This window comes from Hemiscyllium ocellatum, chromosome 9 (genome assembly GCF_020745735.1).
Source record: "Hemiscyllium ocellatum isolate sHemOce1 chromosome 9, sHemOce1.pat.X.cur, whole genome shotgun sequence".
Classification (NCBI taxonomy): Eukaryota; Metazoa; Chordata; class Chondrichthyes; order Orectolobiformes; family Hemiscylliidae; genus Hemiscyllium; species Hemiscyllium ocellatum.
The window spans coordinates 39,956,522-39,975,938 of record NC_083409.1 but is presented as its reverse complement, the minus strand read 5'-3'; the positions used below and the strand labels follow the sequence as shown (position 1 = coordinate 39,975,938).

The 19,417-nt window shown below is 42.7% G+C and overlaps 1 protein-coding gene across 5 annotated transcripts in view; it reads right to left on the bottom strand.

Moving 5' to 3' along the window:
• The window catches only part of nos1apa (nitric oxide synthase 1 (neuronal) adaptor protein a), a 368,693-nt gene that overhangs the window by 37,860 nt on the left and 311,416 nt on the right, over window positions 1-19,417 (bottom strand). For all 5 annotated transcript variants that reach the window (XM_060830171.1, XM_060830172.1, XM_060830167.1 and 2 more), the window contains one exon: window positions 7,966-8,130. In XM_060830171.1, coding sequence (XP_060686154.1) covers window positions 7,966-8,130 — 165 coding nt within the window. The remainder of the gene's footprint in view (window positions 1-7,965; window positions 8,131-19,417) is intronic.

The following is a 19,417-nucleotide window of genomic DNA, read 5'->3' as shown; positions in this document are numbered from 1 at the left end:
TGGCCATAACAAAGTTTCCGCTCGAATAAAACTAAAGAACTACGGATGCTAAAGATCTGAAACAAAAAAAATACCCAATTGCTGGAGAAATTCAGTGGGTTTGGCAGCATTTGTGGAGAGAAAGCAGAGTGAACATCAAGTCCAGAGGCCCTTCTTTAGAACTGCTCTGAAGCAGTGTTACTGGACCCGAAAGGTTAACTCTACTTTCTCTCCACAGATGCTGCCAGACTTGCTGTGTTTCTCCAGCTATTTCAATTATAGTTTCTGAGAGCATTGTTCACCAATTCAGTCAAAACCACAAGCTAGAAACAAAATGTAGGAAGCTGCAGTGAATGAAAAGACCGTGCCACACTGCAACTTTAACGGTCACCACTTCAATGGCGAGATTATCAAGAACACGCCTTTTCTTGTTCTTATTAAATTGAGGATTGATCGAGCTAGGGATCCTATTTCTACATTTTACTTGAAAAGCATTCACACTGAATAATCTTACAATAAAAACTGGCTTTCAAAACTCACTTTACCTTCCTAAATGGCACAGTGCCAAGCATACTTTAAATTAAAAATATATACAATTTTTGTGGCCTAATTAAAGTGAGGGATGGCAGTTTTGGGGAACATCTAATGTGAGCCTCAAGCTCTGTTAAGTTGGTTATACCAGAAATTGACACCTGTTTAAAGTTCACCAAAATATATGAGTTGAGTAGCAGAGCCCAATTTATCAAGATATTTCCAGTTTCTACTCCATCGGCACAATCTGCCTCAATCCAACCCTTACACTCCCCAATGTAGTGTCAGTATTTAAGAAAGTTAAAAATCATACAACACCAGGTTACAATCCAACAGGCTTATTTGGAAGCATTAGCTTTTGGAGCGTGCTTCCAAACAAACCTGGAGAAAACGAGGATTGCAGATGCTGAAGATCAGAGTCGAGAGTGTGGTGCTGGATAAGCACAGCAGGTCAGGTAGCATCTGAGGAGCAGGAGAATCGATGTTTCAGGCAAGAGTCCTTCATCAGGAAGTTGCCTGGCCTGCTGTGCTTTTCCAGCACTACATTCTCGACTTCCAAATAAACCTGTTGGACTATAATCTGTTGTGTGATTTTGAAATTTGTCCACCCCAGACCAATACCAGCAGCTCCACATTATTATTTAAGGAAGGTGGTAAGAAAAGGCCAGGGAACTGTAGACTGGTGAGCCTGACATCAATGGTGGGTTAGCTGTTGGAGGGGATTCTGAACAGGAGTTACATGTATTTGCAAAAGCAAGAACTGATTGTGTATCACGAACTTGACTGAGTTTTCTGAAGAAGTGACAAAGAAGATTGAGGAGGGCAGAGCGATGAACATTGGACTTCAGCTAGACTTCGACAAGGTTCCTCATGGTAGACTGGTTAGTAAGGTTAGATCACATGGAATCCAGGGAGAACTAGCCATGTGGATACAAAATTGGTTTGAAGCTAGGAGAAAGGGAATGATCATGGAGGGTTTTTCTTTGGATTGGAGGCCTGTGACCAGCGATGCACCGCAAGAGTTGGTGCTGGGTCCACTACTTCATGTCATTTATACAAATGATTTGGTTGTGAATAAAGGTGGAATGAACAGTAAGTTTGCAGATGACATGAAAATTGGAGGTGTAGTGAACAGTGAAGGCTACCTCAGAGTACAACAGGATCTTAATCAGATGGGTTAACGGGTTGAGGAGTGGCAGTTGGAGTTTAATTTAGATAAATGTGAGGTGTTCTATTTTGGAACGGCAAGTCAGAGCTGGACTTATACACTTAATGGTAAAGTACTGGGAAGTGTTGTTGAACAAAAAGAGACCTTGGAGTGAAGGTTCATAGATACTTGAAAATGGAGTCGCAGATAGATAGGATAGTGAAGAAGGTGTTTAATATGCTTTCCTTAAATGGTCAGAGTGTTGAGCAGAGGAGTTGCGATGTGTACAGGACATTGGTTTGGCCACTTTTGGAATATTGCGTGCAATTCTGGTCTCCCTCCTATAGGAAAGATGTTGTGAAACTTGAAAGAGATCAAAAAAGATTTACAAGCATGTTGCCAGGGTTGGAGGATTTGAGCTATAGGGAGAGGTTGAATAGGCTGGGGCTGTTTTCCCTGGAGCATCAGAGGCTGAAGGTTTATATGGTCATAAGGGGCATGCATAGAGTAAATAGACCAGGTCATTTTCCCACAGTGGGAAAGTCCAAAATTAGGGCATAGGTTTGAGGAGATAGGGGAAAGATTTAAAAGAGACCTAAGGGACAACTTTTTCTCGCAGAGAATGGTGCATGTATGGAATGAGCTGCCAGAGGAAGTGGTGGAGACTGGTACAATTGCAGCATTTAAAAGGCATCTGGATAGGTATATGAAAAGGAAGGGGGATATGAGCCAAATGCTGACAAATGGTTAATTTAGTGTATCTGATTGGTCCAACTTGTCCAAGCCAGTCTGTTTCTGGGTTGTACAGCTCTATGACTTTATATTCTAGCTGACCATACCGTGATATTTATAGGTGGAGTCTCAATCACTGTCAAATTGTTAACAGGTTTTATGCCACAAATCTCTGAGCCTAAGAACAGAACTCAATTCACCAAAAAAACTCCACAGCAAAAAATTTATTTTTATATTAAGAGAAAGAGGATACTAAAGGGAAATTTGTCCCATTACAGCTGGATTCTGGTGAAACTACAGTAGACAATAAGAAACTGTCAGAATTCTTAAATGAACATGAAGCATCTATTTTCACAAGTGAGGAAGAGAAAAGCACATGAATTATCAAGAAAGTTATACATTATTCAGAAGTGAAACTTAAATGGATTTGGCATAGTATAAGCAAAAACAGCATTTGAGAAGAAAATGGGACTTAAGAGAAGATGATCTCCTGGACTGATATCTATTGGTTTTCAATGATAGAGCGACTGAGCCCTTGGATGGATTTCAGTTGATCAAATGGTGTCACCATGATTTGGTGAAGGGAAAGTCATGCCTGTCTGATCAAGGTTGTTGTATTTGTGATCTCTAACATGGTGAATAGGGAAGTATCAATAGATTCAATACAACTTTCCACAAGAAATTATTAGCTCAATGAGAGAAACTGGATTTTAAAATGACTTCGTTACATGGGTACTTGGTAGGAGAGAAAGAATAGGAATGAAGAGTTTATATTTTGGTTAGCAGGATGTGGATGGGGTGTTTCCAAGACTCCGTGCAATGGCTCAAGAATTACGTGTGTCAAACTCAGAACGATGTCTATCACTTGAAATCACACACAGCTTATTAATTGCGACAATGAGGACTGCTTTAACCTAAACTTATGGAATTTTGACCTTTTAGTAGCCACTAGGGAAAGGAATATTTTTGACTGCTATCTATTTCCCAGTCCTGTTTCAGTGCATAGTGATAACCAAGTGGTTTTTACAAACTGTCCTTTCACAGTCACACAAGGAAGAATTGATCACATCACTTATATAGAGGATGCAGTTCTTCATATAAAATACCAAAAGTTGGTATCATGGATCATTTTCCACACTGTGTGAATGTTACGTTTGGGATGGTATAGGATCACACCCAGGAAGAATAAGCATATTTAGGAGCAGCAAGAGAGACATATTTAGATAAACAGTGCACAATACAAAACATGCAACATGTGTAAATCAATCATTGCAAATTCAGTGTTTCTTTTGCAGTATTTTTCTATGTCAATGACACTTGTTGTCTTTAACCTAACTTATGCATCAGAGGTCAGATGAAAGCATAAAACTTCACTAAGAAAACATTTGCGTGTACATAAAGCCATAATGAGCTTCTTGTCAGAATATATCACTGCAAGGCTAGAGAAACAAACAGCAGCTCCACAGCAGGGAAACACTGACGGCATTTCCTTTGTCATTCCATAACCATTTTGGCAGCATTCCTAATATTGAGAAGACAAGCCAAAAGAAACCTTTCATCATTTTAACAAATAATGCCAAAGAAAACCGCTCAAATATTTCATCCTTCACAAACACCCAAAATTAAACTAAGACCTGTCTGCCTTTCATTTGGTTCTATCCCTTTTTCAAGTTTGGTTGAAAGTTGTGGATGTTAGCCCAATATGGTCTCGAACATGAAGCAGATTCCTTCCAACTGAACAAGGTATCAGCAATTCATCCTAAACATGTGATGCTCCCCTAATCTATATTTAATTTTTTAGCACAGGTTTCAAATTAAGATTTTGTAGCATTTTGAACAAATAAATTCTGTATACATAGGGATGGCAACAGTCTCAGTTTCTAGAGAATCATAGAATCCCAACATGTGGAAGGAGGCCACTCAGTCCATTGGGTCCAGGCAGACCTTCCAAAGAGCATCCTGTCCTGACCCACCCATCCACCCCTAACCTGTCCCTGTAACCCTGCATTTCCCGTGGCCTATCCACCTCATCTGCTCAGCTTTGGGCTGTGGGAGGAAACCGCAGCAAACCCATGCAGACACGGGGAGATTGTCCACCCAGACAGTCACCCGAAGGTGGAATCTTACCTGGGTCCCTGGCGCTGTGAGGCAGCCATGCTAACTACTGAGCCATTGTGCTGCCACACTGGTTGCAAGGAATTGGAGATCGGCCACCTTCTTTTCTCCCCAGTTCCTCAATTCCTCATTGTTCAGGAGTCATTTACAGCAGTCACAGAGTGTCAGTGAAATCTATGATTTATGATATAACTATAGCCTTACTTTATTTTTAATTCATTCATGTCCTGGTCAGGGTAGCATTTATTGCCCACCCCTAATTGCCCAGTTTCCTTCCCTAAATGACATTAGTGAACCGGATGGATTTTCCGAGAATGGTTTCATGATCACCATTAGACTCCTAATTCCAGACTTGTTATTGAATTCAGATTTTACTATTTCACATAGCGAGATTCGAACCTAGGTCCCCAGAACATTGCCTGGGTCTCTGGATTAATAGTCTAGTCATAGTGCCACAAGACCATTGCCTCCCCCTTATAAAGTTTGCAAGCGTAACCTTTGAATCACACCAGGGGGAAAAAAAAGAACATTCATAACTGATTGAAGCAAGGCTTCCTTGGGCAATCATTATGATTTCATCCTCATGTTTTATAGGGACATAGAAGCAGGAGTGGACCACTCTGTCCAGCAAGCTCTGCATTTGTGGTTGGTCTGTATCTCAATTCCACTTACCCACCTTTCCTTTCTCTTGACATCCCGACTTATAAATTTATGTAGCTCCAACTAAACCACTTTAGGGCAGTGAATCCCAGATTGCTAAAAGGGTTCGACATGGTTGAACTAAGCAAGGTTTGCAAATACAAAAAGGTAATTTTAGCAATGCTCGGTTAATTTCTCCATGGATAAGCAAGGGTTAATATCCTGATTCATCAACTTAAGACGGACATGTCCTCAGTGCGAGGCCAGGAAACCATCAGAAAGATCAGGCCCCTGGAAACTATGGTCAGACTCCACTGTGCTGAAGACAGCTGAAATTCTGTCACCATCAGAAAGGACTGCAGCTGTTGATTGATGGATACCAGAGGGCTCTAGGCAGGCAAGCTTCAGCAAGCTGATCAATGAGGCAATGCATGGAACCAGTCCATGAACTGCTCATTAGGATAGACACTAAGGCCTGCGAAACGATGTAAAAATAACAAGGAAATCAAGTGAAGATAAGCAAAGCTGGGGGGAAGCTGCACCATGACAGTGAACTGAACTGACTGAGGGGGTGAACATTTTCATTCCATTTATGAGCACATACTGGCATTCATGGAGTTAGATGCTGAAGAAATCTACAATGTCTGAGAAATCAAAGAACATTTAAGAAGGAGCATTTAATGTAGCATCCTTCACAATCTCATATCATTCAGAAACACTCAGAAGCACTGGAGTGGTTGAAAGTGTAGTCGCTATTGCAATACAGGAGACAGGCAGAGTTTATTTAGACATCCGTGGGATATTGACCGGGTAATCAGTTTTTACTGTTCATGTCTGATCAATCAAAATATTGACCAGGACAGCAGAAACAGCTTCCCTCCTTTTTTTAAAAAAAAAACAGGACCACAAGGCTCCTTTCACGTAGTAGTGGTATCCCTACTTCTGGAATAGGAAGCACAGACGCAAGTCCCACCAGTCCCAAAGGGTGTGTAATAACTTCTCTGAACAGGTTGATTAGAAAATAAATAAAACATTTAAAACAGTGCCATGGGACTCTCTGGTTCAGCCTCAGCTGGAGGACTACAGTCCTGAGCACTACACTGGAAGGAGGGTGTCAAGGCGCTGAAAAAGGTTCAATGCAGGTTCACCAGGATGATGCCAGGATGGTGGGGGGTCAATAACATGGAGAGAGTGGAGAAGCTAAAATTGTTCTCCTTGGATCAGAGAGGATAAGGGGAGATTTAATAGAACTATTGAAAATCCTGAGGTTTTTTTATAGAGTAAAGAGAAGAAACTGTTTCCTAATCATTATTTGTCTAAGATTAAGAAGTGTGACACCTCTGTTATTGATACTTGAGTGATCTGTCTGATTGACACATTTATCAGGTGAGGGGATCGCAGCTTATTTTTCCTAGACGAGATTTTTGAGTAGGGTGTTTTTTTTCTTAGCAGATACCTTTTGGCTCACTGATTACATTAACTACATAATATACTACTTAGAGATGGTATAACATAAGCAGGTGAGACCTGAACCCAAAGTTTCTGGCTCAGAGGCATGGACAGTAGCACAAGACCCCATCCGCATGGTGCATACTGACTGATTGGGCAGGGAAGGGTTGACTTGGAGAATGAGGGGCCATTGGGAGAATGGTCCAAGTTGGAATGAGGCTATTGGAGGGCATTGGGGTATGACTCGGCACTGAGTTGGAACAGAGAGGGAAGAGGGAGCACGTAAGGAGAATGATTACTGTCTTTTGAATTTACTGTTCAAATAGTTCCAACATCAAGACGATGAATCAGGACTCCTCTGATGGGCCACATATTATAAGTATTCCAGATGTGGGCTCAACTCTTGGATAGTTGCAGTTGTCCAGGAGATGTCTATCCCATCCCACAATGAAGCCAATCAGGCCTAAAGTCCAGAGTGCAGGCTTGCTATCAGTCCTGCTCCTCGGATGCTGCCTGACCTGCTGTGCTTTTCCAGCAAAACACTCTCAACAACTATCAGTGCCCTTATCCCATCTCGGTGAAGACTGACAGCACTGGGAATGAATTGGAGATCCTGTAGTCCACTGTTTTGGAATCCTTCCGGAGTTGGTGTAACTCTGTGGAAATCTGGACTTAGGCAGGTGGTGAGAAAGCCAACAGAGAACTCCAAAAACGTGGCTGCCCCCAATGAGTAAAGGTCCAGACTGGAGATAAGAAGCAAGTTGAAGAGAAGTGAGAATTTAAGGAACATAGATCTCGAATGGCTCTAAAACTGTAGGAGATTACACATAGGGAGATGTGAAACCATGATCCAATATAAAGATGTTCACATGGAGCATAAATTTAAGAAGGGAAAGAAAATTATTTATGAATTATAGTCAACTTGGTCTCCATTCGTTAATGTTTCAAGTCCTGGTTTAAAAAAAACCCACTACATTAAAGTACTGTGGTGTTAATTATGCAACTGTTTCAGCTTTTGTGCCATTCTAGTGGACCCATTTAGACATACACTGGGAAATATGAAGTAATCCAATCGTGATGCCATCATAAACAGGCTGCGCCTTTATGAAATGCTGGAGTGCAACAACACAAATTTAATCAGTAAAAAACTTCTCAAGAGCTGTTGTATAAATTAAACAAATTGCGAAAGGAGGACACTTGGGTCAATCAAACTGCTGCCTTTCTTTATGTAAGCTGCCATGATTCTCCTCTCTCCCTATGCCCAATGGAAGTCTTCTATTGAAAGCAACATTGGAATTGTTACAGCTCAAGTTGAACTGGTTTGAGTTCTGTACACAGCGACCGCAAGGCCTAGCCTACTGGCTTTTTCTTACCTGGGCCACAGCCACCTGGGTCTGCTGCTGTTGCTGTTGTAGGTGCTGTTGAAGGAGCTGGATCTGGTGGTGAACTGAGAGTGGGGTGCCTGACGGCAGCTGGCTTGCGGAAGGCAGCAACATCTTGGGAGTAGCCAGGAGAATGCTAGGACTGTCGTCATGGAGCTGAAAGACAGGGAGGCAAAACATGTCAAAATTATCATCAAAAGGGAGGAGCGGGATCATTTTATCTCTCTATTTCTGTCCTTTAATACTTACCAGACAGTAGTGCTTGGAAGCTTTGTTTCTGCTTTGTTACAAGTCAGGCTTTCTTTTATTAATTCTGATCTTACCAGAGGCCAACGAAGTTGAACCCTCTAACAGTGCTCCGATATTGGAAGCCTCAATGGTAAAGTATGCCAAAAGGCATTAGGATTTTAATGTATAGATTCAGGAAGATTGTTCCTGAGAACAGGGAGATTGTGCTGGGCTATTGATCAAGTGTCATCAAGTGTCAATGCAGCTCCCTACTAGACGATACTGAGAAAATATTAAAGGGACACCATTGGCAATGAAAGTTTTCCAGTTTGTTTGAAAAAGCAGGCAAAAGGTGTTGTTCGGATTAAATTGCACCTCATAAAGTCATTGTAATAGGAGATTTCTTTTCTTTTCAGCTTGACAACGCATTTTCAAAATCATATCCCTATCATTGTTACCAGGCATTCGGCAAAATTTTTATGCTTCCGTAACTCTGTCTGCCTTACTGATCAAATTTTCCAAAACAGTTGAGATGCAGTCTATATAGTTGGGGTTTAGCACTCTGCTCATTATTTTAAGTGTGCATGATGCTAAGTTTCACTGGCTGGTAGGCTGTTTGGCATTAAGAAGGCAGACTGTACAACAGACCTCAGTCTGAATATGGCTCTTTAACAATTAGGAAGCACATATTGTGCCACCATCTGATTTGCAAAAACAAGACCAGAAATATTACCTTTCTCATACAAATTTGAAAACCTGACCACTTTTCTACACTTATATAAAGTCGAAGACTTTTCATCCGAATGTGTTCGTGTTGAGAAAGCGTATGTACTCAACATGTTGCTGCTTTCAATTTCTGGCATATTAATCAGTAGATCTGAAGGTGTGATAACTCTGAATATTACTGTTAGCCAAAATTTGAGTTACAGGAGCTTTACTGCCAATCAAGAATGGATAAAGCGGTTATTATTCAGTGGAACTGACATTGTGCTTATGATTTAAAACTAAAAATTGCTAATGGCAATATCAACAAATGAAAATTTAATGAGGATGGTCGCAGGCCACGATTTTCCCATTTGAGTTTAGAATTCAGCCTGAGGAGTTCCATACAAAACACGTTATACGTTTATCTCCATTATTACCACCTGACTTATTAGCTGGAACGTACTATCTTCTTTTCACATTTCATGATAACTTTAGATATTGATGATTTGATTATTGTCAAATATATTTTATGAATGGTCTCCCTGCTGTCCTACGAAAATATAACTTCATTAAAGCAAACCAATGCAAACTTCACCAGAGGCCTAATTAGTCTCTGCTCTCGGCCTGGGCTATTCTGAGCTTTGGTTCCACTTTTCCCAATTCCAAGTACCTCTGCTCCACTCTGCAAACCAAATTATTTCTCTTTCCCCCAAAGCCGTGGATGATTACAGGCTTCCGATGCAGCTCCACAGATGTTCCGTTTGCAAATCTAACCACTCATTTAGCTGCACGAAGCAACTTTTCATTAAATCTTAATCCTTTTCAGTGACACTGGCATCGCCTTTGGGAGGGGTTGTTGAGGGCAAGTATTTAAAACTTCATAAACAATACTTCACAGTTATAAAGACATGTATAAGGCAGCAACAAAAAGGTCCAGCTGAATTAAATACCACAGTTTCAGAAATTGGGATTCAAACAGTGATGTACAGGCTTTTGTGCCAAACATATAGCCTTATTAATAGAATTCTAGCACCTTTCTACACTTCTTGCTGAAAAAGAAACTGATTGCTTCGTACATCCAAACAAAAGGACAAAAGAGAAATCCACGGTATTGAGTGTCCCAATTCCACAAGCTTAGCTTCTCTTATTTAATCTGAACACAGTATTCTGACTCACTGCCCAGTTAAGCATTCAGAATGTGTGAAAGTACAACACGATACAGGACAAACGCCCAGACGCAATCAGCACCTCGCAGAATCATCATTTCTGGACACAAAAGCTGGGCAAATAAAGCTTGGTTATTAACGGTGAATTCAGTTCAGTTAATTTATCAGAGAATAAAGTCAGCTGCAGCTTTGCCAGCTTTTTAAGATACTTTTTCTGAAGCATCTTCAGGGGGGAAACAGTGAGTAAAATGTAGTTGCTAAGTGTCATTAAATCAGCATTGGTTTATGCTGACTGTATACGGCAGTTCTTTGTAATTATTTGGAGTTTTATTTTAAGATAACATAGGGTAACATTCCAGCCATGGCCCCCAGACCAACTGTTTTCCCACACAATTCAACGATTAAAAAAACCAGAGAATGAAAATGCTTCCTTTCCTAAAAGTTTATTCTTTTAAATGGGATATAGGCATCACAGACCAGACCAGCAATTATTGCCCATCCCCAGAATGCCCTTGAACTGAATGACTTGCTGGGCCATTTCAGAGGTCAGTTAAGAGTCAACCACATTGCTGTGGGTCAGGAGTCACGTGTAGGCCAGACCAGGTTAAGGATGGTAGATTTCCTTCCTAAAGGATATCTGTGAATCAAATGGACTTTTATGACAGTTTCCCGGTCACTGTTACTGAGACTGTCCTTCAATTCCAGCCTTCACAAAAGGATGCACCCAGAGGATGAGCCCGGATGGCTAATTACTATTCCGACCTCATGCCCATTACCGCCCTACACTCCCCCGCACCCTCCCCCATCTTCCTTCTCGAAAGCTCTATGAAAATACAAATTCCAGTCCCTGGGTCAAAATCATCCACAAAAGTAGGTCATAAAAGCAGTACTTAAACTGAGTGAAGACTGGAGACCCGGAGTGGACTGGGGACTGGTGTGGGTGGTCAGCGGCTTGCGAACCTGGTCAGACCATATGTGGAATGCCCCTGCTCTGATTTACTGCAAGGTAATGTTAATCTGTAATCCGGTTATCTGACCGCAATGCTTATCCTTTTAACTTTATTTCTTATTTTCTAATTTATACCATGAATCACTGTAAGGTAATGTGACTTTTTTTCTTTATTTCTCTATTTTGTATCTAAGAGTTGTACCTAAGATGGCACCATGTGTGGCAACATTGTGAATTTTTCCACTGTATTCCTGTACTTCAGTATATGTGACAATAAATCTAATTCTAACAATGCACAATCTTAGCACTTACCTTGGATGTCAGGACTGATCATTGATCATAGAATCCCCTAAAGTGTGGAAACAGGCCCTTCGGCCCAACAAGTCCACATCAACCCTCCGAAGAGTAACGCACCTAGACCCTTTCCCCTACATTTAACCCCTGACTAATTCACCCAACCTTCACATCCCTGAATACTGTGGACAATTTAGCTTGGTCAATTCACCTAACTTGCACATCTTTGGATTTTGGGTGGAAACTGGAGCACCCAGAGGAAACCCACACAGACATGGGGAGAATGTGCAAAATCCACACAGACAGTTGCCCGAGGCTGGAATTGAACCAGAGTCCCTGGTGCTGTGAGGCAGCAGTGCTAACCACTGAGCCACCGTGCCACCCTTTTGCCTTGATTGAGTGAGCCCACAAACAGAGCACCTTTAATCTAGAGCAGTGGAGGAAATATCGTGGTATAATTTAGAAGACAGTTATGTGTTATATTAAGAAGACTGTCAGCTGTTCACAAGGATGCTCACTGAGGCTGAAAGGCCTCCTTCCCTCACGTTCTTCCAAATTGGACATTGGAAACTTGCTGCTCAATTTGAAGCAGGAAGCTTTTCCTCTACTCCCTCCTCATCTGTCTCCCTGAAGTAGCTGCAAACCTCAGCTAGTTAAGATACGAAAGCTATTATTTCCAAAGGATGTCCACGTCATCACAATATGAATTACCATAGTATCATATTTACAGCAAATTACTTCTATTGCTGTATTGAAAGCAGATGGGGGCTAACCTGATATAAAACGAGACAGTGTCCCAGCCTGCCTCGCCAATTACCTGACCTTGGGCAGGGCAGCAGTGAAGGGAGCTCTAATGTGACCGTGGCACTGCAAGACAGTGCATAGCCCCTGATAACCAGGAAGGGTGATTTGGGGGATGAAAACTGAGACTTGTACTGCCAGAAACAAGTCGTATAAAGGGATGCACAAATGCCAACAGAAGGCAGAAGGGGCGGACGGATCCCCCCCCCCTTCACAAATATCTTCCATGCTGTAGGGATTCTAATCTGTGATATGATTGGTCTCAGCATAGGGATGACTATAGAAACACCATAGTGTCATAATATTAGGAGGCATTTGCACACCAAGATCATATCAGTTAATGTGACAACACATTAGTCGATAAAGAAACTTCAAGATACATGTCACAGTGCACAAGTTCAAGATTCATTCTCAGAGGTTACAACACTTGTTTGCACTGTTGCCTTGAATTCAGGGTAGAACTACAAGGTAGGCGCCAGTGTAAAGATCCAAACTTCCTCAGCAACAACCAGGAGGAAGTCCGCATCGCCTCTGTTCTAGAAAGTCGCTGCAGTGTCATGCTTGTCAGGGACGTAGGCTCCTGGAGACAGAGATCCCGCTTTCCAAGAGGTAATGCACTCGTGGTGGCTCAGGATTATAGAGGTAAGGTGGGGTGGCAGGGAGGCAGTGGTTGTGTCGCTGCGGAGGCATAAGGTAGGTTAGGGTGTGGTCATCCATGCTCGCTCCAGCATCCCCCCCCCCCACCAAAACCCCTTCCTTAAATTTTTTACTTCTAACCAGCTTGTTCAGAGATGTCATACATGCCTCTACGCAGGTGGAACTCAAACCCAGGGACTCCCAGAACCACTGCACCACAAGACAGCCCCACAAAAACACCTACTGACTCTCAGCCATACCTTCCCCAGACCCTCAGACTGGGAGAGTGGCATGCTGGGAGACTTATTGTGCTGAGACAATACTTCAGGCCAACACGAACAAGCTTTCATCTATCTCCACCCCCAGAAAAGCTGGTCTGTTTTTATGGTTTTCCATGTGTCAGCTCCCTGACCTGTCGATAGTAGGATGCCAGGAAACAGGTTCCCTTACTTTTTAAAAAATATATATTCTATTTGTTTTCATTCTGGGAAATCCATATTTAACTAAGTATGAGGTCCTTAAATGGCCATTAAATGTGCACTTTAGGATGTAGACATTTGATGAAGCTTTTGGTGGAAAGACTACCCATGAGCCTTCTTGCCTGAACTTAAATTGGCAGAGGCAGGAAAGCAGTGGGGACCACAACTTACACCTCAGATCACGCCTCTGGGATGGGGCTGGGGCGGTGAATTCCACTCAACATGGTAGAGGAGATATTTGCTCAGATCCAACTTTAGATATGCATTTTCAATTGCAAACGTAACTTCAACTCTCTAAAGCAGGGAACAGTCCAATTTGATACCATTCCTGAAGGGTTTATGCCTGAAACATCGATTCTCCTGCTCCTCGGATGCTGCCTGACCGGCTGTGCTTTTCCAGCACCACGCTCTTGACTCTAATTTGGTACCAGTTTGGAACTGAGGATTGTTGGTAAACAGGGTTGGTGAATGGATTCTCATTCACCACATCTGCTGTTGCTGTGGACATGGTTTGGAAAATCTTTTCTGTTTATTAAATGGATAGGTTCATTTTACTTTATAAGTTTGTAGACTGTTGATTCCTCTAAGTGGAGGCAGGGAAGGAAACCATTTAGAACTACCTTGATAAATTAAATCACACTGACTGATGCACCATATGTTAAGGTCTGTGGGGATCAATGCTCTTTCTGTTAAATAAGACATTAGTGAGCTGTTGATGCACTATAGATGCATTGCCTCCAGCCACTGCCTTCTGCATTGGGAATGCTTAGCATTGTGAAGCTGGCATTCTAAGGGTCACAAAACAGGCAAGACCTGTGTGCATTTGTCACAAATCCTGAGGTATGTCCTGCCTCTGGCCTAATGGGAGAGAGGAGAAAAGGAGCTACAGGAAAACAGAGAAAATAACTGGAGCGAGGCAGATAGATGAATTGAATGCTCTCTGGCATCAGGTGGTTTTGGTGGTTGGGCAGAGCAAGTTTGATATTTAATTGGGCAGGGAGTCAGCAATCGCCTTCACAACCTCTCTTCCCCGAATAACACCCAAGTTTTCAACCAGTAGCGGGTGAGGCAGTAGGAAGCCTGAAAAGCAAATCATCTGTGGGCTTCGGGGAAGAGGTCCCCTTCTTCAAAGGCACTCAGGGCCTGACTAAGGGATGTGGCATTGAGGTGTTGGCAGGGGATGGTTGTGCCAGCTGAGAACCAAAACTCACTTCTGCCCCACCGCCCATGACCATAGCCTGTAAACCTCATCCTGCCCTCACGCTCCTGTGGCCCGAGTCCCTTAGCAATCCTTGGTCTCTGCGTGCACGTATTTCCGGGAGCTGCCGCCAGACCTGATGGAATGTCTGGGCCAATTTCCTGCGTTAGACGCCTGTTTGGAGATTTGAGGTTTAGCGTGACAAAACGGAAGAGTGACAAGCAGTAGCCAAGGAGAAGAGCAAAGGAAATGGTGCTATGGAAATGCCAGCGAGAAACAGACAATGATTGATTTAAGCAGACCACATAATAAGAGTTGCTAATTCCACAGATGAGAAAAGATGCAGAAGCAGATATTAGGCTGAGGTTGGAGAGGTACACAAATTCTTTTTTGTGTTCCTCCTTTCCAATGCTCACAAAGATGGTTAATCAGATTGGATGATACAGACAATTATATAGGTGTCAGAGTGTACCTGGTTTAGTGTTAGAACTAATTCAGTCAGGCCTCTTCAGTCAAAGAATAACAAATAAAACTTATTCAAACAAACATGCAACAATAACTGACAAAGAGAAGTTTAGACAGCGCAAATTTTGACATTCAAAATTGAACATGGGGCCAATATGGCTAACGAACAAACACCCCATCGAACAGATTGAAACAGGAATAGTGGCTGAGAGCGCTCCCATGAATTTCTAAGCAACAAGCCCCCTCCCCAGCCCCCAATAAGATATTGTGGGTCACTATATCTCATTCAAACTTCACAAGGGATTCTATTGTTAACATTTGATGATCTGATGTTGAAACACTGTCCCACTCTGGACTACTAGAGTGAGTGCTGATGGTCAACCTTCCTTCTTGGGTCCGTGCTCTCCTGGATTCTGGGAAACTGCACTTCCTCACAGCTATAACTCTAGATTTTCATAAACAGCAAGTTTCACCAAACTAGTTCTGCCCTGAATACCTTTCATGTACCAAGCTCTAAGCTGGATCAGCATGTGGGTTTCCTTTACTCTCGCTGTAGTGAGATGCGTCACAGCTTGATGTTGCAACTGCACAGTTTTCACATACCTGCTGTCCTTGCCTTTCTAGATGTAAGTAGTATTGGGGTTGGAAGGTGCTGCCTCAGAGTCTTTGATGAATTTCTGCAATGCATCTTGTAGATAGCACACAAAGCTGCTACTGAGTGTTGGTGGTGGTGGAGTGAGTAAATGCTTGTGGAAGTGGCGCCAATCACCAGGCTGTTTTGTCCTGGATGGTGTCAAGCATCTTCATTGTTGTTGGAGCTGCACTCATCCAGGCAAGTGGGAGTAATCCATCACACTCCTTGCAGATGCTGGACAGGCTTTGGGAAGCCAGAAGGTAAATACTTGTAGTATTCCTTGCCTCTGACCTGCTCCTGTAGCCACTGTGTTTGTGGAGAGTCCAGCTAAGTATCTGATCAATGGTAACCCCAACCATGTTGATAGTAGGACATTCAGTGATGGTAATACATGGGATTGAATGTCATGGGGCTGTGGTTAAGTCATTTCTGATTGGATACTGTCATAGACTGGTATTTGTGTGGTACAAATGTTGCTTGCCACTCGTCAGCCCAAATCTGGGCATTATCCAGATCTTGTTGCATTCGAACATGGAATGCTTCAGTATCTGAGGAGTCGCGAACGGTGCCATATTGTACAGTCATCGCCGAGCACGCTCACATCTGACCTAACGATGGAGGGAAAGTCAGTGATGAAGCAGCGGAAGATGGTTGGGTCTAGGACACTACCCTGAGGAACTCCTGCAGGGATGTCCTGCAGCTGAGATGACTGAACTCCATCAACCACAATCACCTTCCTATGTGCCAGGTATGACTCCAACTAGCAGAGAGTTTCTCAATGATATCCACTGATTCCAGTTTTGCGCTGGTTCCTTGGTACCACACTCAGTCGAATGTGGCCTTGAATGTCAAGGGCTATCACTTTCACGTCAGCATCAATGCCCTTCAAAGCTTTCCAAGATAATCGCTTGGAGAAAGAGAAAGGTCAACACATTGCTCAAAGATCATACAACAGCCGAAGCTGCTGTTGCCAGACCAAACAGATTTGCAAACATTAGTTTCCATTGCCAATACTAATGCAATAGCTAGGAAGCAAAAATAAAAGTGTGTGGGACTTTGCACTCACTGGGAATATGTTCTGCAACAATGGTGATTCCGCATGGGAGCCACAAGATGAACATGAATTGACCAGCAATAGCAGGTTATCCATGTGCACAGAATTCAATATTGTGAGCATTCACAAGGATCAACAAGATGCCAATTTTAAGCAGAAGAATCCCATCTGAGATGGTTTCTGGAGGCTTCATTTTCAAAAGGGAAACCAGTGTTTGTCTCCGAAGCACTTCTTCAGGATATACTGTTACAGTTACATTAGGGCCACTTAGCATAGAGTGAACAGACGCCTGGTATGGAATATTGTATGGGGACTAATAAGTGTGCGGGACATGCCAGAATCACCATCCATAGCATCACAAAGAAATTCTACAGCCACACAAAATTCTATCAGTCCTTTGGTCCAGTATTGCATCCAATTAATTAATCATATGATCTTTTTCCTAGTCACTGACTGCTTTGCCAAATTTGCAACATGCAGAAAGTTAAAGGACAGTGCAGCTATCGCAAAGACAATGAGTGCAATATTAATTCTGTTTTGTATGCCTGACAATGAGTCACAACACACAGGGAGACCTTTCAGAGGCATGTGTGCCCAAAGGGATATAAACTTCTTGACAGTCTTATTATATTATTCCAGATCCAATGGTCATGCTGAACAAATGCTTCCCACCTTTAAAGAATCAATGTAAAGTGCAGGGTGACAGAACACGATTTTTGTATTGCTACATTGCACCTCAGAGCTACACCACTGGATTGTCACCATCAGCAGAGAACATGTTTGGAAAGCAGTTTAAGTAATACTGCCAATTCATCAGAGATACAGAACAAATCTCCCCAAAAACAAAGCAGAAGAAAGGTGGTGCACATCCAACATGCAGATGTTGAATTGCGCATGGGACAGAAAGCTGGAGTAATACATGCTAGGAAACCTGGTTACCTGCAGAGGTAGCAGAAGTCTGAGTCTACATTCTATGAAGTTAGAACGCCTAATGCAGCAACATTGAGGAGAAACTGAAGCCATTCGCAGAACTGGACAATATTTCAATTAGGCATAAAATCCACATAAATATAAATTGGGATAATGAAAGAATGGAAGAACATTAAGGAAAACTACCATAGTGCTTACAACACGCAAGATTACAATACACCTCTGACTGAGAATATCCAAGTGTTATCGCATCAATAGTTGTCTATAACTGCAAATTGTAGTCTAAACTGTTGTTAAAAGACTATGAGCTTTTCAAGTGAAGTGAATTCATGCTTCTCAACCTGCATTACCTACCAGTTCGACAAGTAAACACTGGAGCTGGTCATTTTGGGAAAGCAAATCTTAGCAGGACTTATAGACTTAATGGTAAGGTCCTAGGGAGTGTTGCTGAACAAAGAGACCTTGGAGTGCAGGTTCATAGCTCCTTGAAAGTGGAGTCATAGAAAAACAGGATAGTGAAGGAGGCTTTTGGTATGCTTTCCTTTATTGGTCAGAGTATTGAGTACAGGAGTTGGGAGGTCATCTTGCGGCTACACAGGACATTGGTTAGGCCACTGTTGAAATATTGCGTGCAATTCTGGTCTCCTTCCTATTGGAAAAATGTTGTGAAACTTGAAAGGGTTCAGAAGAGATTTACAAGAATGTTGCCAGGGTTTGGAGGATCTGAGTTACAGGGAAAAGCTGAACAGGCTGGAGCTGTTTTCCCTGGAGCGTCGGAGGCTGAGGAGTGACCTTATAGAGGTTTACAAAATTATGAGGGGCATGGATAGGATAAATAGGCAAAGTCTTTTCCCTGGGGTCAGGGAGTCCAGAACTAGAGGGCATAGGTTTAAGGTGAGAGGGGAAAGATATAAAAGAAACCTAAGAGGCAACTTTTTCACGCAGAGGGTGGTACACTGCCAGAGAAAGTGATGGAGGCTGGTACAATTGCAACATTTAAGAGACATTTGGATGGGTATATGAATAGGAAGGGTTTGGAAGGATATGGGCCGGGTGCTGGCAGGTGGGACTAAATTGGGTTGGGATATCTGGTTGGCATGGACGGGTTGGACCAAAGGGTCTGTTTCCATGCTGTACATCTCTGTGACTCTATGGCTCTATTATGAGTGTTATTACTGAGGCCACAGGTGTAGTAAGATCATGTCATAAGATCATGTAGTAAGAACAGGCGTTGTTGAAAGAAGGCAGTCAACATCCTTGTCAATGATTTGCCAACAGCCTTCATGACGTAGAAACTTGATATGGGAGAGAGCAGGAGAGCACTTCTCTGGAATGCTGTACACTCAGATCCCAATGATCTGACATCAGTGTAACACAGCTCCTTGCTTTTGTTGAGGGAATGGCTGAATAAACTAACTGTCCTCTCTCTTCAGGATGACAGCACTTCCCTCCACTATCATTCCACCAGTAGCCTTGCTTTACCTTGAGAGACTGCCAATGCCTGTCCTGAGACAACACAGTCAAACGCAGGGCTTACTAAACCCAGAACTGTTTGAGATTATCCTCCATGGCGATCAGCAGTCCTCTGTACTGAAGGTCTGCAGCCTTGCACCAGCCCTGCTTCAGACCGTGCATTATGCTGAAGCATTTCTTTACCTCCATGAGTTCTCTGCCCAATTCTCAGTCCTTCAATCTCCACTAAGTGGAGGCAGGGCACAAATCCATGCCAGCAGGAACAGGTACCAAACCCCATCTTTGTGGCACCAAGTTGATCTGTACCAGCCACCCAGCCAACTGAGACAACCGGCTTCCTACGAATACAGCAACCTTTGCTTCTACAAACAAACAGAGTATGGTCATTTCAAGTGTTATTTATTATAGCCCAGATGCATCAGTAGTGTGAT